Below are 27,305 nucleotides of genomic sequence, written 5' to 3' on the forward strand. Positions count from 1 at the left end.
TTCGAATTAAAGCTTTTGGTCACACTTAATTTGCTTATGTGCCTTCTTGGAGATGGAACTGTTCACCTACTTGGGTCTTGTTTTCATCTATGCATTGCATTAAGCTACTCTCTGCAAAGCCAAAATATTCATACCCTCACAATGACCACACTGTTGGTTACTTGGAAGCACAGCAAGCCTAGCACCTAAGATAGCAGGCCCTGCATTTATGTGAACCTGCAACCTCTTTAAAGCACAGTTCACTTACTGAAAGTAACATGGTTTAAAATGCTCACACTGAGTAAAACAAAACTCATGTTAAACTCCAAGAATTCTTGGAAATGTTAGGGTATGTGGACAAAGAGAAGCTACCGGTAGTTCTGCATCAAGAATCTGCTTGAGGTTGATCACAAACACCACTTTCTTGGCCCTGCGTCACTTTTATAGCAGCGGTTGCTTGTTAAGCCTCCTCCCAAATCCTCATCTAGTTCCTGAAATTTCTCAGACAATCATGGCATGAAAATAATTGGCAAAAAAACAGAAGGAAGCAGGCACTTATGCCAATTCGAACAGCCACAGATGAGTTTCCCCCATGCCGATTCACCTTTTCACACACCTGCCTGTAATTCTCAGAGGGATTGAGAGTCCTAGAGATGTTCATGCATTGCTTTTTGAGATAAGCTCCTTTGAAAAGGGTCCCGTTTTTCCCCTTACTCTTACCACTTACTCACATGTAAAGCATCATTCAACACCCTGTAGTTCTGGCATGGTGTAAAAACAGGAATGGGGACCTTAACCTCAGCAGAGGTGAAGATGTGTTATCTAAAACACCTATAAACCTGATATTAACAACCCTGTCTTCCTCTGCTCTGCCTCTGGTAGGTAGGGGATAGAATAACAGAATAGAGACAAGGGAGGGAATATGCCAACACAGACCTTGATTAGGGAGTATTAATGTTCCCCTTGCTTGCTTTAGCACACAGACACTTGAAACTAATTCATTGCCTACTCAGGGCAGCTGTCTTGACAAGCACTGATGAATTCCAGTGGCGGGAGAAGCTAATAGAGTTTTTATTCTCCCATTTTCTTTCTCTCTTCCTGCTCCCTACCACTGCTTCACTTTTCAGTGCTTGTTTCATAGCTAGAGAATCCGTTCTCCTTTCGGAAGGAGCTAAGGTCATATTCAAGGCTCTGGCTCTCAAAGTGTGAAATAAATCACAAGCACCTTAGGAACATTTACTAACAGTCCACTGCTGTCATATTATGCTCCAGTCCACTCAAAAAAACCACTGAAAGTTAGTTCACAATAATGCCTGTTCAGCAGCATGTGAATGAAAACCCAGTGTACGTTTATAAGGTTAATAAAACAAAACTGTCATGAGTCATGGACAAAATGTTCCAGTAGCACATGGAAAAGATCAGAGATCATCTATCATCACAGCCGTCATTCAACTTTTTCAACTTCCCCCGTGGAGCAGGGTCAATCCCCATACCAGCCTTCAGATCTATTGCCCCAGTCTCATCTGGATCACATCATGCAACAATCTGAAGACATTGGCACTCTATCATAATCTCTCTAACAGGAGAGTTTCATCCTGTCTTGTCCACTACAGCCAGATACACTGCTTAGGCTGTGATTCTATGGCCACATTCATCCACGTAAGCCCTGCGGGGATGTTTTTGAGGGGGGAAAAAAAAAACAAAAACAAAAAAAAAACATCACTAGCATTTTTTTGCTCTACTCGACTATGAATACTATTTGCTGATCTAAGTAGGTTTCCTGTGGCGTTACTCTGTGTAAGGTAAATCAGGGCAGAACTATATAGGGCACTGGCTCCTATATTCTGGTGCATTGTGGCCTGAATTACAAAGCCAACCTAGAGATTTGAGACAAATGTCAAAGAGGAAGGTTGGCTGAGGTCAGCTACACTTTTGTAAGGGAGCAGTACAAGCATGACTGTGACCTTTAAGTGAAACACAGACATGTACTTGGTGGAAAGGAATGCTGGTGTTTAGTATCTGCTAAACAGCATGGAAGTGGAGGATAGCGAAAGCAAAAATCACAGTGGATGTGGGAAGATGGAGCAAGATCAGTATCACAGTCTGCGCCTGTATGCTTTGCCTCACTCTGTTAATGATGATACAAATTAACATCAACACCAGGGGCACTGATAATGGAGACATGGAGTTTTTGCCTCATATAGGGGGGAGGTTATGGAAGATGTCAGCTGTCTGTGTAGAAAAGGCCCTCTCCCTAGGGAAGAGGTGCCAGATTTTACTGGATCCCACAGAGTGTTACAGTGTTGCGCACTGTCTGGTGTCATTTCACATAAAGCCAGTTTAATTCTTCACCAGGAGCAGCTTAGGGGGCTCTGATCGGAGATTAAGAGATGCACAATCCACTTTCTTCGCATCACCAGCCTGATTATCCATTTAAATTGTTCTGAAAGGCTCAGCAGAGCCAAGTGCCAAGCCAGATGCTGGCTTGGGAAGTGCAGGCATGTACATGTTAAGGGGTGGGCAAAGCAGAACACAACAGACAGAAAGAGAGAAGGATTGTGTGTGTGTGTGTGTGTGTGTGTGTGTGTGTGTGTGTGTGTGTGTTTGTTTGTTTCCATTGGCAGACACATGGTTCAGTGGTCTGAGGACAGACAAGGGCTTGTAACAGAGAGGCCTGATGTACCCAGCATGAGCATCCTAAGCAGGTGTGTGGGAAATCCCCCAGTTCTTAGAACCCATTGGAGGTGGATCAGCCCAAATTGTACCAAGAGAAATTCTCAACAGTTGTTATATTGTGCTGGGTCAATTTTCAGTGTAGGATCTATGTGATTTTAGATAATCAATCAATCACAGGAAAATTTACAAAAATGTCAAGCTTAACTCAAAGTCTTGTTGAACAGCATCCTAAATGCTTGCAGTGACAATGCAAATGATTTAAATATCCCTTTTGCCATTTTTACTTGTGTCATAGTAAAAACACAAGTAAAAATGGTGCCATAGATAAACTTGTTTCATAGATAAACTTCAAAAAGTTAAGAGAAATGACAAATGTAACTTCAGTTTGTTAACTCGAATTATGTTTCATTTCGTTGCACTTGACTTTAACAAAAATGTTTAGCTTATGTTGCTACAAGAGGAGCTCTGAGCAGAGCAAAAAGTAGAATGATACTAGAAAGTTGTGCATATCTAGGAACTATGACTTGATTCTCTTCGCATGTGTTTTTTATAGTTAGTTTATTTTTGTCTAAATTACTTTGTCTAGTAAAGATATTCCATAGTTTAGGCAGAACCTGCTTGAACATCTTTTCTGAAATATGTGGAACTGAATGTTTCAGCATCAGTCCCCTTAGTTTCACAATAAATATATGTACCAAATCTCTTGGCAGCCCATGCTTTCCTTTTCATTTTCAAGATGTCACTGAAAGCCAAAAATGTCAACCTTATTATGGTGCTCAAGGACAAGTTATCCCCAAGAGTGCTGTTGCTAGCATGCAGTGGAAAAGAATGAAAGCACAAGACTTTAGTGCAAACACAAAATGTTGTCATAAACAGTATAACATTGGTTTATAGAGAATGTATGAACTACAGAAATATAAAAGGGATGTGACTGGGATGGGAATCACTGAATTTTCCCTTCCAGTGGATTATCCCTGCGGTGCCTTGGAGCTCTTTCAATATCAGAACAAGAGGAAGAAAAAGCTTTTCAGGCAATATTTCCAGTCGTTCAATAAATGTAGTAATGCAATTCACAGATGTAATAACCAAGAGTTGTTAAAGGCAGCAGCATGCAATTACTGCATATAATAGGCCTCAGAATCAATAGAGGCTGGACTGAGGATCCAGTTTCAAATATCTAGACAGGCAGAGTGCAGCTACTCAAATGACAACATCAACCATGGCACCCCTAATCGGCACTATTTCAAATTTGGATCATTTGTAGTCCATTTCTACATATTTATAGTTCATTACATGATGCTAATTTGATTGGGAAAGTAAAGTGATACATCTGAGTGGAACACAATCTCAGTGTACAGTATCCTTTTCACTTAGGAAAGCAGTCAACCTTTCTCTCCTAGGATGTATGCTTTACCAGGCACACCAAGGTCATCTTATCTCATTCTCTAAGTGCATAAGGTAAATGATACAACAGCCATCCAAACAGCAATGCGAGTCTGTCGCTCTGAAGCAGAAGCAATCTCACACACTGTGTGCAGTTTTAAATATACAGTATCCACTGTGTAAATAAAGAGTAGCTGGATGTAAACAGGTTTGCATTTTTTGCTTTAAGTCATTTGTGGTAAAGCAAAACATCTGTATATATAGGAACTTTGAAGCAAGGAATAACCCATGCTTATTCTTACACATGAAAGAGTAGGCAAAGTATCCCTATGGCTCGATTTGAAAACAATAACTAACCAAACGTGGGGGCATAAATTTAACTTTGCCATGTTTATCATGGAGCCTTCATAAAGGAGACTTCCTTTCTTCTCCTGTAGCCACAACACAAACCAGACACAATCGGTACATTTAACCAGTGCTATTGTACATATGGTGTGAAACCTCGCAACTCAAAGTGGAAATCACTTTAATCTCACTTTAGCTCAGATTGCAACAAACAATACTTTGGACACTCCAAATCTTGACAAGAAAACCCTATGCTTAAGGCTTCTTCTTGCTCTTTCTTTCCTTCAAAGCACAATACCATCTGTGCCCTAACACTGGAAACAGTTGTTCCTTTTGATAAAATGCAAATGAGCTGGGCTGTTTTTATTAAGGAGTGCACCCCCAGCCCATTCCCCCCACTTTCACTTACTGCCACAGTGGGCCCTCACAGCTGGGGGCTGAACGCTCTCCAAGCAGCCTGTGTCGGCATGGTCCCTGCTGCAGTGGGCCTCAGCAGCCCGTGGATACAGAGGATGCGCCCACTCAGCGTAAATGTGGGGGAAAATTAGACTTCTTCCATAATACTCCGCAGCTTTGTGAAGCAGCCACTTTATGAACATGAGGTCATGCGCTCCAGACACTTCTGTGTAGCTGCCCGAGTTTGAATGTCACAGTTGCATCCCTGCTGCCCAACTGACATGAATGAAAACAATACGGTTAACAATGACATCTATTTCAGTATTTTGGAGCTACTATGTAATGATGCTTTGCTTTGGGTTTTGAAGCCAGATCAATCTCCCCTGCTAAACTGGATGAGATTAGACAGTTTGAACCACAGAGGATGATGGGTATTTTTGGTGCACTTGTCTCTAATGACAGGGCAGCCGAGTGGGTGGAGGGGGAATAAAATGGATAAATTTAGCACACTGTTAGGACTGCTATGGCTCACAGAGTCCGTTATATACCTCCAGAAGAACAACTGCTCCCTTATTCTTTTCAATGCGACAGTATAGTACACAGTTTTTGCAGCAGCTCCTCAGCCAAAGATTGCTGGTGACATTTCACTTTCTGTAAGTGCCAGGAGATAGCACAGCTCAAAGAGTGACACAGCTATGGAGTTTGTTTATGCTTCTTTATTACATCTTTGAAAAGAGAAGGAAAACAGGTGTTTTTATCCTCAGCTTTCTGAGATATCACTTCATCTTACAAAGCATAGTTGAAGCAGTCACATCACATTAGCGTCCGCTCTCACAAGTTACAACCAAGCCTGAAGAGGTTTTAAGGAGAGGAGGAACAAATTGGATGGTAAAAATTTATTTCCTGATTGAGATGGCAAAACAGTCATTTATTTCCAGGAATATTTCCTATCAGATATGCAGCTTATTCTGACAGTTATTCATGGCACTTCTACCGCATCGCATTATTTTCAAAGAATTATTCAAACGCCAAAACCAGAGACTGCTTTATTCCATAACATGTATAAAAAGGTGTAAATTATCATTTTATTTAGTCATGTTTAAAAAAAAAAAAAAAAAAAAAAAAAGACAAACAAAGACTCATTTTCACACCCAAATTTGTTTACATTCATGGAAAACAGAGTATACTTACATCCCCAGCAGCGAGCAGGGCACCATTCGCCTCAGCCATGTTCATGTAGTTGTTATTATTCTGGAACTGGAAATGAAAACAAAGAGAAAAAAAAAAAAACACAATCAGCCGAGTGGTGTCCAGATAACATCCAGTGTAAATCAACTCACTTCCCTCTCATAACCAACACCTGTCACTCAAACAGATTGTCATACATGGCTCTGAATATTTGCACACTGGGTTAACCCCTGTCTCTACATGCATAAGCACATTCTGCCACTCTGCCATTATTGTGACATGATGAGAGGCATTTGAGAGGCCCTGGCCAATTCAAACCAGGGTAATGAGAATCTGGTCCAGCTATTCAGCTCTTATGGGATAGCAATTAAGGATATGTTTGCATCACAAAGCCAAGTATCAAGATGCAGTGGCAGGTTATTAACTTAAAATAACCTATGGGAGAGGAGTGATACTGGGGGGAAATAAGGAGGTAGAGGGTGTTTTTATTATGGCTGCTGTACGTTTTAGGTCAACGGGAACATTTGACTAAGTCCATGTTCATGAAGAAACTAATTTCCCCCTGATCCGTTACAAAAATATGTTTCTACTTCAGCATTTACATATTAATAGATACAGTCTTTAGTGGTGAGTTGGAGCCATACTGTAAAGACACAGTGATTAAGGGAGTTGATAAGCTATCAAAACCCTGTACTTTGGAAAGAAATAACATGTTTTTACAACATCCCCCCCGCCCCTACCAACCCACACATGGCCTGTTGGCAAAATGGCAGCCACTTCCTTTCTTCATAGACACAACCATGCTGACAGGTAGGAACAATGGGACATAGAATGAAGAATTATGGGCTAGCAGCTGGGCCCACGAGCACAATGCACCTCTCTGTGAGTGAGGAGAGCAAACCCCAGCCTACACAGCTCAGAGGAGAAAGAAACGCAGCACGTTTGCGTCTTCATGAGAACATTTTACCTGTTTTTAACAAAGCTCTGAAGTCATCTCTTTTGTATGTTTATTACAAAGTCACTCTCTTAAAACATCATGAGTGAAAAAACTAATAGACGGGGGGGGGGAGGGGGGGAGAGGGAACAGAAAGAGAGCGAGGCAGAGAGAAAAATGCTTCTTATCAGAGCAGAAGCCAAACAATAGTGGAAACAAATTAAGATCAGAGCAAACTGAGAAGTGCATTAATATATTTTCGAGCCCTTTGTGGTTTTCTTTCTATACTCTTTTTCTTCTGAGTGGTTAGTATGCGAATGTAATTACCGAAAGAACTGCTGCTAATCAACTGCGAATGGTATCCATTAATTAGGCTATGCCCTGGAGAGAGAGTTGAGAGTCAGCAGCAATGTTAACAGTGTTGCGCACCAATGAGAACAGGGAGCCACAAGCTCCACTAGCAGTTGCTGAAGCAGGTGGTATGAGCCACCTAGGCTTCCAGTGCCATCTTACCTGGAGCTGTCCTACTAAACTATATCCGACTCAATTGAGTTTACATATTTGAACAAACGTATAAAGACACACACACACACACACGAGCCTCTGCTGGAAAAGTAACTGTCAATTGCTGGCACTGCTTCGCTTCCCAGCTGTGTGGAACTTTGAGTCATGACATGGCTAGGTTACGTCAGCTACTCAGCTTGTAATTAACCTTATGCTGGGCTTATCTTGGAAGTGTTACTCCATTCCCCGTCTTCTTTTAGATAATAAATTGAAGTCTCAAAGATATCCTTCTCTATTCAAGCACTAGAACATTGTTCTGATTGTGGGGGAGATACGGCTTCATGCAGGGCTGCTTCCGCCTCTTCTTGCCCTGTGCCTGAACGAAAGATTTTTTTTATTTATTCATTTTAAATCGGGGGGGCACCAGTTGCTCTCAAATGCAAATAGTTGCCTGAGAATTTAGAGGGAAAAATGTACAGTGAAAAAGAAGGAACTTTTGATTTTTACTTTGTTGCCTTGAAATAAAGAAATTTTGCCCTAGATTCCATGGAAACTTCCTGCTCTTATTAATAGCCATTTTCAACTCAATTACTTGAAATGTTACACCATTTTGTAATGCAGAAAACACAAGAAAAGTGAAAAAAGTGTGAGTGTTTGTGTCTGTCTGTGTGTTTGTCTGTGTTTGTCCAATAAAACAAATATCACACAAAGGCATCCCTGAATTGTAAACTGTAAAACAAAGATATTGATCCAAATCACTTCAGCTTCATTACAGAAAACATGATCAAGTCAAGTCCATGTGCCAATTAGCAGTGTTAAACTCCCTGGGCTCTGTCTCTCTGACTCGTGTTTTTACTGTGTTTCCAGGCCCCTTTAAGAGCAGTTCAGAATCTCCTCAGAGAACTGTGCCTAACATCCCAAGAAATGTCCCCAGTTACCAGTATCAATCTTCACCATTAAAAGCTGTACAATGTCGGGCCGGAGGCCTCGGCGGACAAGCAGAGCAGGGAGTGGAGATTGTTATTTTTATTCCCAATTCATTTCTGGGGTAGGGGCCATTTTGGGCCCATGTTTGCGGCATTGCCGATTGAGTCAAATGCCAGATTAAATTAAGTGTGATTGGAGGGACCGCGCAGTTGACGGTAAGGGACCGTGCTAAAATGGGTCAGCGTAGACAATGAAGGCCCTGTAATTAAAATGATGTGATGAGCTAGAGGAGAGCTGTGGCTGCCATGTGAAGAGTCAAACAACTGTGTGCCTGCCCATATGCAGACCTAAATGAAAAGTTTGGGAAATCTGAAGGATGAGATCACTTGATTTTTGGAAGATAAAGGCTCCTAAAATACAACAAAATGACTGTAAATGTCTAGCACTGCAGTCACAGCCCAGACAGGTTTGCTATTTGCAAGAAACCAGGCTCCTCAGTCTTCCCAGTTCCAAAAAAAGTCAGTTATGTACTTGGGCTTTGCTTCTTTCAGCGGTGGGGAATCATGAGGAAGCCATAGAAAATGGTGCTTTAAAATAGCTTTGGGGTAGAAGGCTTTTACTAACAGAGTGAATTCACAGATAAAGGTGCTCTGTAATATGAACTGTGCTAAGAGTTAGACATGGCTACATGGCAGCATAAAATGCTGGGTTCCCAGTGTTTTTATTTCGCCTTCTGCACCACCAGCACATTTCTTCAATAACTGTTTAACAGGAGAGAATTAAGAGCTTACATGGACCCTGATCCTGAAGTGAAAAGACTCCAATGTCTGAATAATCACAGGCATTTAGAAAAGCCAAGCAACCTTGCAGCAAATAGGATACGTGTGAATTTCTAGATTTTTCTACAAATGCAAAGTATTGCTTTTCTTATTAGTCTTCTGACTAGATTTCAGAGATTTTTTTTATTTTTATTTTTTTTAAATCGCAGTGAATGTTTCAGTTATTCATTATCAGAGACAGTAGTACTAATCACAATTTAAACATGTTTTTTTTCCTGACTAAAGCCAGTGTAATTTTGCTTGATTTTTTTCCAGCTATCTTTTAAATCCCACTGCAAGAACATTTGTATGAAAGAATGTCCAGTGGGAAATAAGGTGTTTTACAGCTATTACAGCAAACAAAATTATTTCAACCTCAGGGTGAACACAATATTGCACCAACATGACCCCCTCTCACTCCCAATATGATGGAGTAACCACACAGATCCTATCAGTAAACATGAACTGGACAACGAAGAATCCACAGAATACAAGCCTGAAGAGCCTTTGATAGCACAGCTGCCTTCTCTTCATGCATACAAATGAAATGTGCATATGTTTTAGTGCAAACATCAAATATTGCTTTATCAATGGCAATTAAATGATAAAGCATGACTGGGAAAATCCAAGGTGACAGTTTTCACCAGAAAAGGGAGAAACATAAAAGAGTGTTTTCTTTTATTTTCAAATCAGCTTCAAAAGACTGCTACTTGGTTTTACTGTACAATCATAAAGTTATAATATCATAGCTGTCTGTCAGCAGGTAACCAAATTGGACACATTCTTGCTCCGTACTGAAAACCGCCAAACTAATTCAATCAAGAGCCTGGGCTTTTCCAGAAGCAAATCAACTGCTGACAAACGATTTTACAGTTCAGCTTGAGCTCAGTAATCACAGCCTAGCATGTGTTCTCTGGAACATGACACTTGCGCTAATATGTTCTCCAGTGGTCTCCATAAAAGACAGTGAAAACACCACAGTTAAAACGCAATCTTCGATCCCAAGTAGCCCACTGTAATTTTCGATCTATTATTTTATGCAATTTCCTTTAAGGCCCTGCCCATAACCAGGTTTAGCTAACTCTCACACTGAGTGCAGGAGGCTGGAGATTCAAAAGAGCAGCACTGTTTCCTTCCCTGCAATACTGGTCGGACTGTGTTGTAGCCTCTGGGAAAGTTATCTTCCAGAGGTACTGCTCACCAAATACATGCTCATTTACAACCCAATTCAGCATAAACACTCTGCAGCTGCGTCTCTGGTGATCACAAGGCCTATTCATGCACAGCAGGCCACTGTGCATGCAGAGGCAAGCTGACATATATAGATATATTTCCTCCTATGTGTGCAGCAGTCAATTTGTAAAGCAACTCCACAACACAGCATGTGCACACAGTCAGCTAGCAAGCTGTGTTCTGATCTGCGGGCCGAATCGATTGGTAATTCAGTTTAAAGCTAAAATCATTACTCCCCCCAGCCCAGCACTGTCTTCCACTATTAAGACTGCTAGTCCTTAACTACATAAGGTAGCATTGAGGGGAAGTTCATTGAAAGCATCTCAGTCTTCCTTTGCCTCTCAGTGGTAGTACCCCTACAACAGTGCAGAGAAGCTGGTGTGAGAAAAAGTGGGATCTGAACTAAGCTGATGACAGTGTTGTTCAGGCTGTGTGGTGATTACCCTCCCTTCACACCACACAGACCACTATAGTCTCAGCTAGAGGTATCACAGCTTGCTTTAGTTTAGTAAACACTGACCTGGAGGAACAGTTTTCAACCCCTGCACAGATATCAAACCTCTCACAAAAAGACTGTTTCCTGGCCACAGAATGGTAGGGATTCTGCTCCGACGGGGAGACACGTTTATTTAACATTCGATCAGAGAAGGTTAAACAAGGATCTTTAACTTTTGGACCGTGTAATCATTAAAGTCTCTAAAATAAGAAACTTTAGGGCATCACAGATGGGGTTGTTATAAGCAAACCCAAAAGCAGAGCCTCTGTTCTTTACATTACTCCAAACGGCAAAGGAACACTATAATTCCGTCACAGCGCATAAAAACAAGTTTGCATGTCCAACCAAAATGACAAGCTTAACTATCAAAATAAAGGAAAAAGTTACAAGTGATTTCACAGCTCAGCAAATATATATTATATTTTTTCAAGCTTCCCAGTCATTATGGCTGTGTTAAAAGACAGTAAAAGGAGAACTATAGTTTGTGTATTCAGCATGTTCCTTTGGGCAAAATTTATATTCAGCGCAGACACGGTGTATGAGAGCGATAACACGGAGACACAAAAAGACCAGAGTGAAACAGCATTTGTAAAGTCAGGCAGAAAAGTTGTCAATGACTAAAAGCAAACATCTGGCATATACTGCATCTGTTTATTTTTATTTTTTTTATTTTTTTTTAAGAACACATTTGACCTCAACCACATTTTTATAATGGCTAACAGATCAAGTGACAATGTGAATTACCGATTTCATATTGAAATTTACATTTTTCCAAATAAAATAACTGCTACTAAATACAGATTCCACAAAAAGACTTTACAATGTGTTTGTCGTTCACCTATGCTCTCTCTCCCTCTCTCTTAGACACACGAACAACAAATCAAAGGCAGTGCAGCTGCCATGCATACCTACTATTAGAAGGAACTGGGTGCTCAGTGTCCTGCACTTGGTCATGTAAGGAGACCAAGGATCAAATCTCCAACCCTGCAATTAGTGGACAATCCACTCTACCTTGAATTATGGGCTCACTAAATTAATAGGATTTGGTAACCGCTATGCTAAGAGTACAGTGCTTTATTAGATAGTAGATCTGTCAGGTTGTATTTATGCACAGTTGCTTTGAGATGTCAGGCATCAACACATCTTTAGCAGGTAATGTAAAATAATTATAGAAAATGTCATCTCAGTTTAGTGTGTTAGGATGCTAACATTTGCTAATGAGTACTATACACATAGTTGTCACGGCTAATAGAAATGGGATCAGAAATGGGTCATAAAACAAAGGAAAATCTGGTGCAAAACTGTTGTTACCATTGGGAATCATGAATCTATGGATGTATGTAGGATACAAAATTTAACAGTACTCCGTCCCGCATCCTGTTGAGCTAATCTAGTCTGGACTAAAGGGTAGACTGACTGAAATGGCCTATGTTAGAGCAGCAATGCCTACATGACTAAAATTAGTCCTTGTTACTCTTATTTTATATTATAAACGTAGCCAGTCGCTTTAAAATATAAACTTCTAAGACTTCTGCTTTCTTGTGTAAATGTGGACTTTTAAGTGTAATTTACAGCAAATGTAGCTGGACTAATTTTATAGCATAGTCGCTGCTAATATCACTGCACTAGTTACACAGTAGACCTAAAAGCACACAGAGGTTCTCCATGGCTACTGTTTTCTCTGAGGCCTAAGACTTGCAAATGTTGCCAAAACAAAGATGGTCTCAGGATTTGTCATAATGGACTGAGCTCAGCAGCCTCAATAGTATGCAGGTCAACATCCAACATCCCATTTTTTCCCTGGCTGTTGAGTCTGCTATGTACTCTCAAGAGCAAATCCTAAAAGAAAGCGCGAGCTAAATGGGGTTCCATCTTTGATTTGGCGGGGTGCAAAGCCATTGGCCCACAGCCACAAAGGAGCTTAGGCAATGGAGAGGGCCTCAGAAACATGGTGTAGCTTTCTCACAATTGCTGCTGTTGCATGGACACACCGCTCTTGAGGAAGTAACATGAGAGAGGCTTGTCTTGTTGGTGTTGTCTTGCTTTTACTCCTAAGCCATGTCTCAAGGCTGTTTACTTTCAGCCGCTTTGATGCAACTCCAACTCAAGATGGTATCAGGGTGTGGATTTTAACCTAAGCTTGTCCTGTTCTGCTTGCCATTCTTCTACTTCAGAGCACAAGAGTGCTATCAGGTTAAAGAAGCTAATAGTATTTTTTTTTTTTTTTAAATGGTCAAATGTCAAAAAGTAGAAGAACAGTTTTGTGCCAGTGGAAACAGGTTTGCTTCTGATGGCACTAATGGTTGTACTTTTTTCCTGATTTGTCAAATGGCTTTGTCACTAGGACTTCACATAAAGATCCACTGAAAGCTGCAGGGAGTGGAGCACAGACACTTTTTTCCCCTTTCTTTTTTTTTTTTTTAAATTCCCTGTGTGCTGTTACTGACTAATACAATCATTATGAATGGCTCTGGGAATGTGCACAGTCAAGAGCTTTTAGTGCTGGACTCAAAACAATCCTCTATTTCTTATCTGCTAATGTTGGCTATAAAATGATGTAAAAGCCTAAAGTGGTGAGAGCATTAACATCAAACTATTCAGTCCATTAAAAGCCTAATGTATTCTATAGCGTGTTTTTGAGCAATGTTATCAAGTAATTAGCCCAGTTTAACAGTATTTAAAGCTATCAAATATAAAATCTATTTCTTTCTTTTGAGAAATGTTTACAAAAAGGCATTAACAGCAAATAGTAAACTGGAGGGTTAGTCCCATTTTTCATCATAATTCTCAAGCCCATTAAAATCTTCATGTATGCAACCTGTGTCTTTTCTGTTATTCTTAGCAGAAGACCAGTATGCACAAACCAGCCAGTTGTTCAATCTCTATAAATCTGAAAAGCACAAACTGCTGAGCAGTGACTCGTATATCAGTCTATTATATACTACAGGGCTGACTGTATTAAACAAATGGCTAGGCCTGCAGCTGGAAAAGAGAGGCAATATAGAGAGAGCAGAGGTTATTGTCTAATTTAAATCTTGGCTGCTTTCCCAGAACTGTACCACATTCCAATTTGTGGCTGTGTTGCTTGGCGCTACTGACAGAGGTCCGGCTGCAAATACTCTCGGGCTCCTCTCCAGAAATGCGTCTCCAAACTGACAATCAACAAGTTGGCAGAGATTAACGGAATGATGGGAGCAAATTAGGTAAAATAATGAAAATGCACTAATATAGATGCCGTGCTCCGTTATTTTCTTCCACCTGTGGTTGCAATAATGTATCTATAATCATTAAGACTTGATGTGCAACAACACAGGCTCATAAAGAAAGCCAGTACATTGCTTCTGTAATGTCTTTGAGTTCCATAATGAAATAGCAGCTGGAAAAGACATCTGTGAACACATAGTAGTTACAGAATGGTTGAGTGAGCTCTTAGAAGCAATTAGCTGTTTCAAGCATTTTCTCCTTGGCATACTATTGTCCGTTCATCTGCTAGATTGACAGCACACCAGGACATCATTAGCAAACCTGACAGCTGTTGAGTCGCAGACATTGTTTTTCTTGTGACAGCCACCATCAGGCTAAGTGCTTCACTAGTGTTTTTAACAGTATTTAAACTCAAAATGTCACTTTAACATTTCCTACTTCAAAAGCAGCGTGAGATTAAGATACCAGCTTTGAATAATTACAAACACTAAGCCTCAACTTTGATTCCGTATCATTGCACTGACATTTAAAAAGATTCGGAACAAAGACACATTACACATCTTTTAGTCATAATGCAAAAGTTATTCCTCTCCTCGGTGTAAAAAGACAGGTTGGAGATCAAAGGCGTATGAAAAACCTAGAGGTCTGCTTTGTGTGGAAGTGGCATTTTTTTTTTTTTTTTTTTTTTTTAAAATGGAGAAGATAAGTTAGGAAAGTGTTTACACATTTTTTTTTAAACAAAAACTAATGCAAAAGCATTTGTTTAATAAGACTTGTCAGTCTGTGGCCAATCAAAAGCAACCATATCTGGACTTAATTTCCCTAACGATGGTATCACACAAGAGAAAATAATCATATACATTATACCTGTAAAAATCCTCCCTGTACAGGTATGCTTATTTTCTGCTTTGACAACAACTCCCTTTGAGCTATTTTTATCTAATTTCAGTGCAGGCGGCTAAGGGGGGGGGGAAAAAAAGGGGGGGGGGGGGGGGTCACTGACATTTTCTGTATTTGAGCCTTGCCCTCTATTTTAGGACCATGCTGAGTTCTTCCACTAAAATAAATGACAGCACGACAATCTACTCTGAACTCGCACCTTTCCGCGCACATGTTCTCCCATCACTCTTCATTTATCTTCATTAGGTTTGTTTGACCCATCACCAATCCTCTGCCAGTGTAAATATAAACACTACAGTCCATAGAGATCATCTCTATATGTGATATCTTGCAGAGGTGAAGAGCAGCTAAATGTAAATGGCCGACATGTATATGAAAACCCACTCTGGAGTAGTCGTGTAACAAACCTAGAAAGATAAATTCCACCGATCCAATTAATCAATATATAAACAAAGCCTGTGATGAGAAAAATCAGTGATTTCAACAGGGGGCGCCATGCTGTAAACTACCGACTACAGGTTTAAGCAGGAGTGCGGAACAGAAATCCCACTGTCAACTTGTCATCGGCTAATTTACCTGGAGCCAGAGGGGGAGATTCACTGGACACATAGGGAGAGTTAATCTCTTCATTCATCTTTCGCTAAAGAGATCGACCCAATTAGCTTGCCACATTGACTGACAGCCCTTGTGTCTGCTTTTCTCCCTTGACTTTTCCCTTGCTTTTTAAAAAAAAGAAAAGAAAAAATCAGGAGTTATGCAGTTTATGCTGGCCCCAGCTGAAGGCTGTGAAAATTATTCGAGAGTACTGTACAACAGTGAAATAATCATGATGGCTTTATTCAAATATGTCGAGTCTGAAATATTCACCACTACAATTTGCTGTGACTGATTAGCCAATGGAAGGGCTGCTTGGGGATAGCTCTCCAGAGCTCTGTAATTGAGCGGATTTGACTTGGGAGAGTTTTTCTTCTCCTGATAACTACACATTCCCTTTTGAAATGTACTTTTCCTTTTTTAGCCTTTCCTGGGAGCCAGTGAACATCAGAGTTATAACGCTTGCAGAAACAGCATGTATGTAGGACAGTTTATATTCTGATCGTCATCTGTTTAAAATGTGACTCCACATTGTGTGGATTTAATCATTTCCCACTGTATCACTGGTTGAAGGGCAGAGAGTGCAGAAACATCAGATCTGTAACCTCAAAGATCAGGGACAACAATAGCCTGAAGGTCTGCCACTGTGACCATCCATTTGACATAAATCTCTATGTTCCAATACAGATATTGTAGTGACAATTTCCCAAGTGCACCTTTATATTCTGCAGTTGGTTTATACATGTGAGGACTCGCAAACCAAAATCAGGAATAGGAAACAGTGCGCAGAAAGAAAGAACATCAAATGTGTAACAATGAGCCGTTTCATTTTAATTCTGTATGCTTAATTATAACATTAATATGTCAATCCTGATTTTGTCCGGTTCTGGAGACAAGGCTACATTTACAAATATCCGTGTGCCAAAACGTACTGAAAACAGCTTTCTTCTTTCACATTAAATCTCATTTATTTTCTACAGGGGGAAAAAAAGAAAAAGATGTTGTTATTCTTTTTCAAAAACACACCACTAATGCTCTGGGGCATGGTTTGTCATTGTTATTCAGTGCTCGCTCACCTACACTTAAAACATGATCCTTCTGGATTTTAATTAAGCACCAAGGTACCTCCCAGGGGGTTCTGGCTTGGCAAAGGAAACTACTTTGATTTATGTACTACTTTGTTGTTCCTGCTTGAAGCTTGCATGTTATGAGAGACTGTGGTGATGAATGAAAGAACTGGGCAATTATTCTTATTTGTTAATTAGTTCCTGTTGGGAATGCATTATTGTGGATTCCAACACTAAAAGATGAACACATCGTTGTCCCTTTACCTGTCAACAGCTATGTTAGGACTGACTAAACCGAGTATCATGCTACAAGCTGGGTGCATGTTCGTACATGTTTGATTGAAATTGAATGTTAAATCAACTAAAGCTGTTAGGAATTTGCCTGATTGTCAAGCATGCCAGCAGAATAATGCAGCAATTTACATGCATCCCACTCTACCCACCCCACCCACACAGCAGAAAATGGTACAAATCAGCAAAAATACTTATTTGCAGAACCCGATGCAATGCTATTTCAACAGCAACACTATTCAAACAGAATTTACTGGCTGTTAAACAAGCAATTAACAACAGCTCGAGAACATTTAGTAGAAGTGCCAATTACTGATAAACCTCTCAGACTTGGGGATATAGGAGAATTTGACACCATAGTCTTATGCATTAATGCACAAGGCAAAACAATAAACCCATAAAATATTAACAGCCGCATTCAAATCAAAGTGGGAGCTGACAACAAATCTCTCGGTGTCACTTGAAAGGGAAGTTGGCCAGGCACCTCAGTGACACAAGGATGGTTTAAGAGGAAGACCTTGTGCAAGCTCTGCTCTCCTGGATGCATATCAGAAGCTAATGGACTCTCAAAACTACAGGGGTGCTGTGGGATTGCCACGATTAGCTCGTGGAACTGCTGAAGGTCACCACTGCTGAGCTGAGCAGCCACAAGCCTTCATAAAACCATGCAGCGTATCATTATTTTCAAAGTGTTTCATTATGGACGGTTAACCTTGGCTAACTCCAACCTAACACTTTAATCAGATGCCTGTAATGCTTTGGAAACATTGTAATCATTCAGTTTCTCTTCTTGTTTATCAGCGGGGGAGAAAAATAATATTGGAACTCCTTAAAAAAATGTTTTCCAAGGTTGTGCAGGTATTTGAAAAGTTACACTATTGAGTCAGAACCACCACAGATTAGAAACTCGATCAGTTTCCTTGGAAGGAATGTCATTTAAATGAATTGTCAGTGGCTGTCCGCAGAAGGAAAGCCCTGGCCAATGTAAAGGCCTCACAGACCTTGATCTTGTTTCTACCTCTGCCATCCCACACTACGACCACATGCAAGAGCTCACAAGCCAGCAGAAACATACATGCACATGACAGTAAACAAGGACATACTGTGAATGAGCCTCAATTTCACCTCAGAAATATCAGAAGTTGACTCAAGAATTTCATGGCCTCCATTCATAATCCCGCAATTGAGGTTTCTGGAGAATGGACCTTTATTATGTGGTTGGAGCTTTTACTGAGGCTGTGTCCATTGTTCCTTTTTATTGTGGAACTGAATAAAAACTAGATAGATTCATGAATACTGCATGATTTTCATCAAATAGAAAATCTCTTGGAAGAATTCTCAAAGCAGTGTTATTTCAGTAACATGTTGAGAGCTGTTTATTCAAATGAGGACAGCTGATGGGCAATTATAACCAAAAGAATAATGTCAGACGGAAGACAAGAGGTTTTTTTTCCTATTTTGTTTTTTATTTTTAAATGCTGAATATTTTTAATTTGAGTTCCCCACAGGATTTACTCCTGACAAATAGAGATTAAAATCTTTCTGGATTTATGGGAGCCATAAAAAAAGCTGTTGGTTGAGGGCGAGGAAAAGATTATCATCTTAGATCAATATTGAAAAAGTTCAGTGTGCCGTGTCTCATTCTTCAGGTCGGGTCTGCGCAGAAATAAAGAGAGTGATGGCAAAACAGACAGCTGAAATACAAGTTATTGTTGTTGAATTCCTGTGGCCTTGTTAAAGAAATGGATACAAAGACATTTCTGACAAACCAAGGTATGAAAGAGATATTAAAGGGCAAACATTTAAGAAGAGCTGTTTCACTCCCCTTAGGGACTAAAAAGAAAAAGACAATCCTCGAGCAATCAGCGCTGTGTAACAAGAGCTTGATTCACTGCAACTGAAAAACGATGACAAAAAAAACCCCCACAGTAGTCATATCAGAGGACTCCTATCAGTCTTAAGTATGTTTATAGAAGATTGAATCAAGGTGCTGCAGGTTGAGATAGCAGATTTTTTTTTAACTCTGGGGACTATTAAAACTCTTGTTCAAGGGGTAACGCAGGTCTGTAGGCAGCAGTATTCCTGCTATGGTAGTTATTATATGAAAAGAAAATATCATCTAACTGACTCACACTTTGTTTGAGACATCGTGTAAACAGGGGACAAAACGGTAATCAAGGTTATAAATTTTACCAGAAAGTGTCAAATACATCTAATTTTTTATTTTTAAAGGAGTGCTTTCATCGTTTCCTGCATGATAAACAGGTTTTCTTTCAAGTTAGTCTTCCTTGAACTCTGATGCAGTTCTGCTTGAAAACATGCCATCCATTTCGCCATTCAAACAAAAGTTTTATTTACCTACATTATTTAAGCTCTTTGTCCAACGGGTCTAAGGGATATTTGCACACCTGCTACTATTGTCAGTCCTTTTAGTGCAACCTGGTAACAAGCTGCATTATGGGAATGTGTGATGTAGGAGGGGGGCAGCAGAAAAAAGGGAGGATTAATCACACTGTGTAACAAGTAATACTACACACCTGCAGCTCATAGCCCTGTAATGAGAGAGAAATTCACACTCAACCTGATATATGAACAAAGGTTGGGATCATGAATAATAATACCTATGACGAGGCTGGTTTCGGTTTAACGGTTAAAGCAAACTGAAGCATATAACAAATTCAACCCCCAACCAGCGTTTATGCCTTTCAGTAAAATATCTCAATTTTGAATAGTTTTCAGTATTTATCTAACTCAAAGGTCATTTAGATGCAGAAATTAGGAAAAGCTGAAAGAATAAAGTCTAAATGTGAAAACAGAAGCGATAAATTCAACCTGCACTGCTAAGAAAATATTACCCATAACTGTATGAGACATCCATCAGTGGCCTGTGCACTTGACAAAGAGCCAAAGGCTTAAGTCAAGCAAGTCAAGTTAAAAGGAAAACTGCAGAATGTTTTGATACAGTCTGTGAGCCCATTAAGAGAATTGGACATTAGATCTATGAAACATGGAATGGCTGCCTCTCTGGAAAGCTTTAAAAATGAATGCGTCTTAACAGCGAGGCTAACCACTAAAGGGACACAACACTTATTGAATCAGCCAACCAGAAGTGATTGACTGGTCCTTTTGAAACTGCTTAATTCATGGTTAGAAACTGTTTTCTGGAGCACAGGGGGTTCTTCTTCCTCCTTTTAATAAGTCAACAAGGTTGAAGCTGTCAAAAATGTAGTGAGCCAAAACCAGATTAAAACAGTTGATCATAGTGGAAAAATCTCTCTTAAGGGGCTCTGTCTTGAACAAAAATGGGCACAGCATTGACTCATTCAATAGAACTTCTGAAGGTTAATGATATCTTTGGCCTTACATAACTTAAAGGTGCATTACACTAGAAGAGGTTGGTGTCGTTTAAGAATTGTACACAACAACATGTGTGCAAGGAACCATGCTATTGGTAACATATGCTAACACAAAACCTCTTAGTTAATCCTTCTTTTCAAAAACCATTTACCATTTCATTAATTTCCTGTCATATGATCAACAAGAATCATAGACACCATTCAATAAAAAATATGATCTTGTAGTGCTGTACCTCGGGATTACAGACTACAATCCCATGAGGATTTGGGTGAGTGCTACTTTGCGCTTCAGACAACCTCTGCAATGACACAGACACCTTTGACATAACCTCACAACCATTAATTTTTCCACACTGTCAATCATTTAACTTATTGTTTTAAAACTAAAAAAAAATCATACATATTGCGTACCTCCTCATGTCACAGCTTAACAAACCTCTTGTACGCCAACTCTGTTTGGTATTTGAGTAAACTCTCAGTCTTATCTTAAGACATCAAACCCTAAAGCTAAATCTCAACCCCCTCGCTGACCTGGACAATGTCATCTTCTCCACTTTTATAGGGAACTCTGTGGTCTAGATGAGTTCCATCTTTTGGTGTATCTCTTGAGTTATGGGTGCTTTTTAAGTGAGCTCAGCTCATGCTAATGCTTTTCCATACAATTTCAACATATGTTTTAATGAAGTCAGCAGTGAAATTATTACTGTCATTTTTTCATTTGAACTTTAATGATGCATTAACTAATTAGATATTTGAGAAAAGTCATAACACGGCTACACATGTAACTAAGAACTTAAAGATCTAAATGATGTTAATTTACTTTTTTTAAAGCTATCCAAATGAGAACAAGTGTTGATTTATCCAGAAAGTCCTTAAAACACTGAAAAGAAAAACAACAACTCTTCTGTAATAACTTACCATAATCTTTTGTTATGATTCATGATTTGAACGGTGTAGTGATGTTGTTTACATGACAACACTGTGCATCTGTTCTCTTTATACCACTGGAAGAGATGTTTTTGAAACAGCCACATAGCTACACATAGTCAAAAGGGAGAATTTGTCATTTTATTAAGCAGGGCGAGGACAGACAACAGTGGAGTGGATCCTTGAGGTGAAACTATACGCACAAGGAAAGCCTACAGCACTAAGACACTCCATATCCAAGCATGATTTCTTTTTTGCTTTTAATGTAGTTTCCCCTATTTTTCATTGGACATGAGATTACATCAAGACCAAATCAGCACAGCAAGATGGTTCTTGTCTATAGAATGGTGCCTTATGGTTTGCAAATCGACCAGTTGGGAAATAACTTCATGGTGTGAGGTCTGCCTAAATGAACCACACTGAGTAATGCACAAGGAGATGTAATGAAGTGGATTTATGAGCAGTGATGGCAAGATTACAGAAGGTCTTTACGAGTGCTGATCTGGGTAATGGTCTATGTCTGTTGAAGATTTCAGAGCTGGAGGATTTGTCACATCCACCTCATAAACAAAGTGGACAACCTGATGTTATGTTTTCCACTCTGTTGGATCAGATTGTCATACAGTTGCAGAATGCTTGTGGGATCAAAGCAACAACCATTAATGTTGCTCAGAAGAAATGGCATGCAGAAAATGGAGCTGGGCATTTACAAAATACGTGTAGTGCCGTCTGCCACATATAGCAGTCATTCTTACAGACAGGAGCTCCAAGTGCACAGTGCGTCTTCGTGTAGAACAAACTAAAAATAACACTCTCTTGTCTCACTGGGAAAATTAGGTGTTTAATAAATCTGCTGAACTACATCTCCTGACAAGCTACAATTAAAGGACTCAGCAAAACACATCAGCTATTCACTTCTTGGACATTTAAACATTTAACATGCACCTTGGAGTCATATCCATCAAGTGTTGAGTTTGACAAAGCAGACAGCCTCCCTGCCCCTCCCCAAGACACGCACACACGGCATTACCGCACACACACATTTAAAGTTGTGTTTGGATATGTTTAGAATGTGTGTGATGAAATGGCACCAGCTGTGTACACTGGAGAGATGCACAAGGCCCCCTGGTTAAGAGAGTTAACCCCTTCCCTCCCGCTGGAGCTTAAGTGACAGCAGAGACAAAAGAAACCTGACGTACTATGCTTTGGACAAAAGAGGTTATTGCCCAGGGGTTAGCTAATGTGAAGCTACATTAATTCACTTCCTCCAGACCTTAAAATCAGTGTTGTTCCTGGTTTCCTTACATATGCATGTGTCAGTAGAGCTCATATAAACTAAGTAGTTCATGGCCTACGGCCCATTTCCCCCGCTCAGTAAAATCCTTTAAGAAGTGCATCATTTTGGGTCTTGAAGAACTTTCTAATCAGGGAATAACAGCAGAGCTAGTCTGTCATATTATAGCTTATGGATGATAAAATACAAAGCCGACAATAAACAAATTATCCAGAGTCCTTTATCAATATGTGGTCGAAAAACAACAAAATAAAGCATGTGTAGCTAAAGAGGATTTGTCATCAAGATCATTTCTCAGAAAAGACTTATTATGCTGCACATAAGGCTGTAATCCTTAACAACTGAGTCCAAGTTGATTTGGCACTACCTGTTGTTAATAGTCTGTGGTTTCATGCAACAGCAAACACAGCATGTGCATCTAAAAATCAGTGTACAGTGCAACCGCCAAACTATTAACCCTGCCTTAATCAGTAATCAGTTTGTTACCTTTGCAAGTTAATTGGTTGATGAAACATGTCTACAGTTTGGATTTTTTTTTTCCCAGACACAGTCAGCAAATATGATTTTTGAATATATAAATTGTTAAAATGCTGACAACATTATTAAAAAAAAGCCTAGTCACAAATTTCTAAGATGTTTAATTATAGTTTGCCCTTTCCTTTTAAAATGCTTCATTAAGCACAAACTGTTGTATGTCTCTTAACAGCACTACACAGCAACACAGCAGAGATCCTGCAAGACTTCCCCCCCTTCTGTAGCTTTTGTCATGTACAAAGGCTACAGAATCTCATAGCAATGTGTTTATCTACATCCCTCTGCTATACTGCCATTAAAATACTCCAATGTATGGTCAATTCTCAACTGCAATGAATTATAATGTCTCAGTGGTGCTGGTATTAGTTTTCCAAATAAACCTTCAGTGTTAGCACCAGTGCAGGTGAGGAGTTTGTATTAACATCTGTTGGTGATTTCTTGGCGCCTGGAGGTAATGAAAGCCCACACTAAATGGATACTGTATCTGAAACATTATTAAACCTTTAGGAAAAAAAGACCAGATGGCAATAAATATGGCTATAACAGAGGGTCTCTTTCAAGAAACCATTAAACTCAATCACATTTGACTTTTACAAATACCAAAACTAGTTAAATCCAAACAGCTCTTTGTCTTTGGTTTATGTTGTGCCTGACTGAGGAGCTTGCCTAGAGAAAACAAGCAGCCTTAACCATGTTGCATCACTGAAATCTCTTTGAATAATAAATAAGTGCATATATATGTACGAGCTCATACACAGATTTAAAAAGTTTATCAAACTTCAAAAGGGAACTTTTATAAATTTTACCGACTACAACCTGGTGTTGTTAGAAGAATCCAAAGAGCCAGGAAAACCAATAGTCATTATCAGATAAATTGAAAACAACGCTACCTGAAGTAACAACCAATCAGTAAAAGTAGGAGCCTTGGTGTTTTTGCCCTTGAGCATACCTGTTCCGTGTTCACCCTCGAGTCAAGGTAGTTTAAGAGAAATAGACCCCACTGTGACAGCCTCGTCACTCACCCTGCACACGCTGTAGTCAATGTTTATAACCCACAGAAATAAGCCTTTACAATTTCAGTTTCAATAGAGAAACCGTGTTTAATTTCTCCAAACTGCAACAAGGGAATTTTTCTCACAAAATAGATTTTATATGAGAATTATTCAGCTTTGTGAAGTTGTGGCATGTTTCTCCTCAGCACCTTCATCTCTGTGCCAAAAAAAGGGAAAGAAATGGCAGCTTCATTAGTCATGACTGCAGCACCTAATTAAGTTTGTGCCACTCGTTTGGATTTTTCTGTAAATTTAAAAGAATCTCTGATGTTTGAAAGTGCCTCTGGGCCCTTCTGTCTCTCTTGTCATTAAAATTGAACATTTCCTGCACCAGCATTTTGAGTGGGTATTGCCTGTTTTCAAATCAAAACTGAAAATCTAGTGAAAGTTTGGCTGCTCGCAAAAGGTGCTGTGACAGCTTATAAATAGATTAAAGAAGTAATGCTTCAGCTCTGTGACTTGTAAGCATGCCACATCTTTTAGATGACTAACCGCTCTGCATTGTGCTACCTTTCAGCAAGCCGATTCAAATAAATTGGAGGCTTATTTGAAAGATGCATGCAAAAGAGCCTATTTGTTCACAGTGGAAAGGCATTGTAATTAGCATGAAATGCATGCTTTGTACTCTCTCTCTCTCTTCCTCTTTCCAACGTAACTGGTAGAGATACTGGATAAGCACCTTCTCACCACCCTCTCTCTCACTCTATGCCTCCTTTTGCATTGTGGCCAATTACTGTTACAGATGGAAAATTTCACTTGACCCGGGGATTTTATGAGCAGGAATAAAATCGCACTTCAACTTTTACACCAATTCAAAGCAATGTGGTTAAAGTTTCTTGAGGCTGATGAAGACATGATGAAATTGGGCACATATGACAACTTGGCCAAATGACAAAGAGCTGATGAAACACTGAGACAAACCTGGTAACTGTTTTAAGCAGCATCAGATTGCAAATAGAGCTGCATTACGGGGCTGAATAATTTGAGAGGGGGGTAGTGTGTCGTGTCTAAGTGTGCATGTGTGTCTGTGTGTGTTTGGGGTGGGGGGGGGGGGGGTATCATTGTTTAAACTTCATAAAAAAACTGTTCTTTTTGACTGCCACAATGATGTTCTCTCCTGCTGTTATACAAGAGAGTCAAGTTAGTGACTGATCACAGGCCTAACAGTGCGCGTGTTACATCACTGACAAAACATTACAAATCATCAACTGTGTTTTACCTCATAAGCTCCAGTTGCAAGAGTTATTAAACTTCAGCTTTGTTCTTATTCACAGCTCGGACACGGTGGCGTTTGTATACAAATGCGAGGAAGCGAACAGATCAACATGTAAACAATGCAAATACATCATGCAACCTGGCAGTGGGCAGATAAAACTGTAGTGCACAGTATGACAGTCAAGAGTTTAACTGATGCCATGGGTAAGATAAGTGCACAACACGGCGCAACGCTGACAATGAATAGATTCATACGGAACAGATAGTGAGCTGTCCATTCCTCTTTCTGCTTGTGCATGCTTTTTTCCCCCTGAAATGTTAATGAGGAATATGATACTTGGAGCTCATTCTAAGAACTGCTTGCAAATGCAGTGAACAACATGAACTGAAGGCGGTTTGAAAATGAGGTTAAATACACAGCAGTTAACCAAACGACCAACAACCATTTCTTTATCGTGTTGTCATTTTATTTAACTGCATGACGTGGCCGGTCATGAAGAAGAGCAGGTACCTGACAGCCTACATCTTTTTTTTGTTTAAATCACATTTGAACTGTAATGACAGGATGTTGAGAAACACGGAACCCTAAAGGCAACAGCGCCCATGACTGTGGAGCACATCAGTCTGTGAGAGTTTAGCAGTGCGACGAGGCAGGTTTGAGCTGGACAAAAAGTAACACTGTGCCGCTACACTTGTCCTGTGCTCCCGTTTCCTTTCCTAATGAACAACAACAAAGTTTGCGGCAAGAGAGGAAAGTACTGATTAGGCGGAAAGAGAACTCTGATTCAAGGAAGGAGGAAGTGAGTAAGGGGAATTCTAATTAAATCAACTTAATATCGGTCAGAGTTTCAATAATTAAGCTAAAAACAGTGTACTAGTGGTTCCAGTCCCAACGTGATCGCACAACACAAAACAACACTACGGCGCGAAACGGGAAGGATTTCTCACCTTATTGAAGTTGTAGTAGCCCAAACAGTGGGCAAAATCCAGGTTTGGTGGATCTCCCGGAATAGAATTTCCACCGGCAGTCGGATAAAATCTTACATCCATGGTGTGTGAGGGAGCCGCGCAGCTGTAGTTGTAGCCTGCTCTGCACGGAGCTCAATTTGTTTCTGCCGTTTACAATCCAAGCGCACAGATAGATGGAGAAAGAAAGGCGGCGAAACTGACCCAAGCTTTGTTGGGTTAAACGAGATATTACGGTAAGAGAAAGGGGGACAGGTAAAGTTAGGATATTCCTCTTTTTACACCTTACACCAGTCGCTTCATTTCTGTGGAAATCCACATGAACGCTGGACTGAGCCCAGGAAGCTGTCCCTCAAAGAGCAGCAGACGCTGTGTGCCCATGCATTTACACACAGCTGCTGCTGTATACAAAGAAGCCACGAGACCGGCGAGTGAGCGTGGGTCCACCTCCTTTTTCCTCCTTCAGACGCAGAGAGGGGGAAGGAAAGGGGAAAATGAAAACTCTAGGAAAGTGGTAATAAATACCACGAAGTAAAGTCCGCGCGTCAGGATAGCGCTCAAAAACGTGCCCGCGTCCTCCGCCGTGTTTCGCAGAAGTTTATTTTTCCAACTTGTAAAACTAGTTGGTGAAGCAGTTTGAGGAAGGAGCAACTAGCTGGCCGCTCGAGCTCATCTGCTAAACACAGGTTTTGTACAACAAGCTGAACAACACTCCACAGATGGTGCAATTAGTGAATGTGATGTACTACACTGAGTATCTCCGTTCAGCCTTCGGCTCTGCCTGTCGTAGTGATGAACAAGGCAAAATGTGTGAACAAGCCAGCCACTCCCCAAACACACTAAGCCACTCCCATGAAAACACTGCATTTAAGTCCATGTGACATGTTGGCATATGATAATTGATCATAATTATGAGTCTGTATGTGTATATTTTCTTAGCATACCTTTTTATGCCCTTTTAAACGGTGACTTTCATAATGAATGGCAGGTTACATCCAAATGTAATTTTACATCTTACTCTGTTTT

The 27,305-nt window shown here is 40.1% G+C and overlaps 1 protein-coding gene across 1 annotated transcript in view; it reads right to left on the bottom strand.

Annotated features, from left to right (window-relative positions):
• Positions 1-27,092, bottom strand: part of tox3 (TOX high mobility group box family member 3) — a 37,488-nt gene extending 10,396 nt beyond the window's left edge. The window contains exons 1-2 of the mRNA XM_082529644.1: positions 26,262-27,092; positions 5,971-6,036 (exon numbers count right to left, since the gene is read on the bottom strand). Of these exons, the coding sequence (XP_082385770.1) occupies positions 5,971-6,036; positions 26,262-26,363 (168 nt within the window). The 5' untranslated portion in view covers positions 26,364-27,092. The remainder of the gene's footprint in view (positions 1-5,970; positions 6,037-26,261) is intronic.
• Positions 27,093-27,305: the final 213 nt, after the last annotated feature.

The sequence above is a fragment of the Aulonocara stuartgranti genome (assembly GCF_965226115.1).
Source record: "Aulonocara stuartgranti genome assembly, chromosome: 1".
Classification (NCBI taxonomy): domain Eukaryota; kingdom Metazoa; phylum Chordata; class Actinopteri; order Cichliformes; family Cichlidae; genus Aulonocara; species Aulonocara stuartgranti.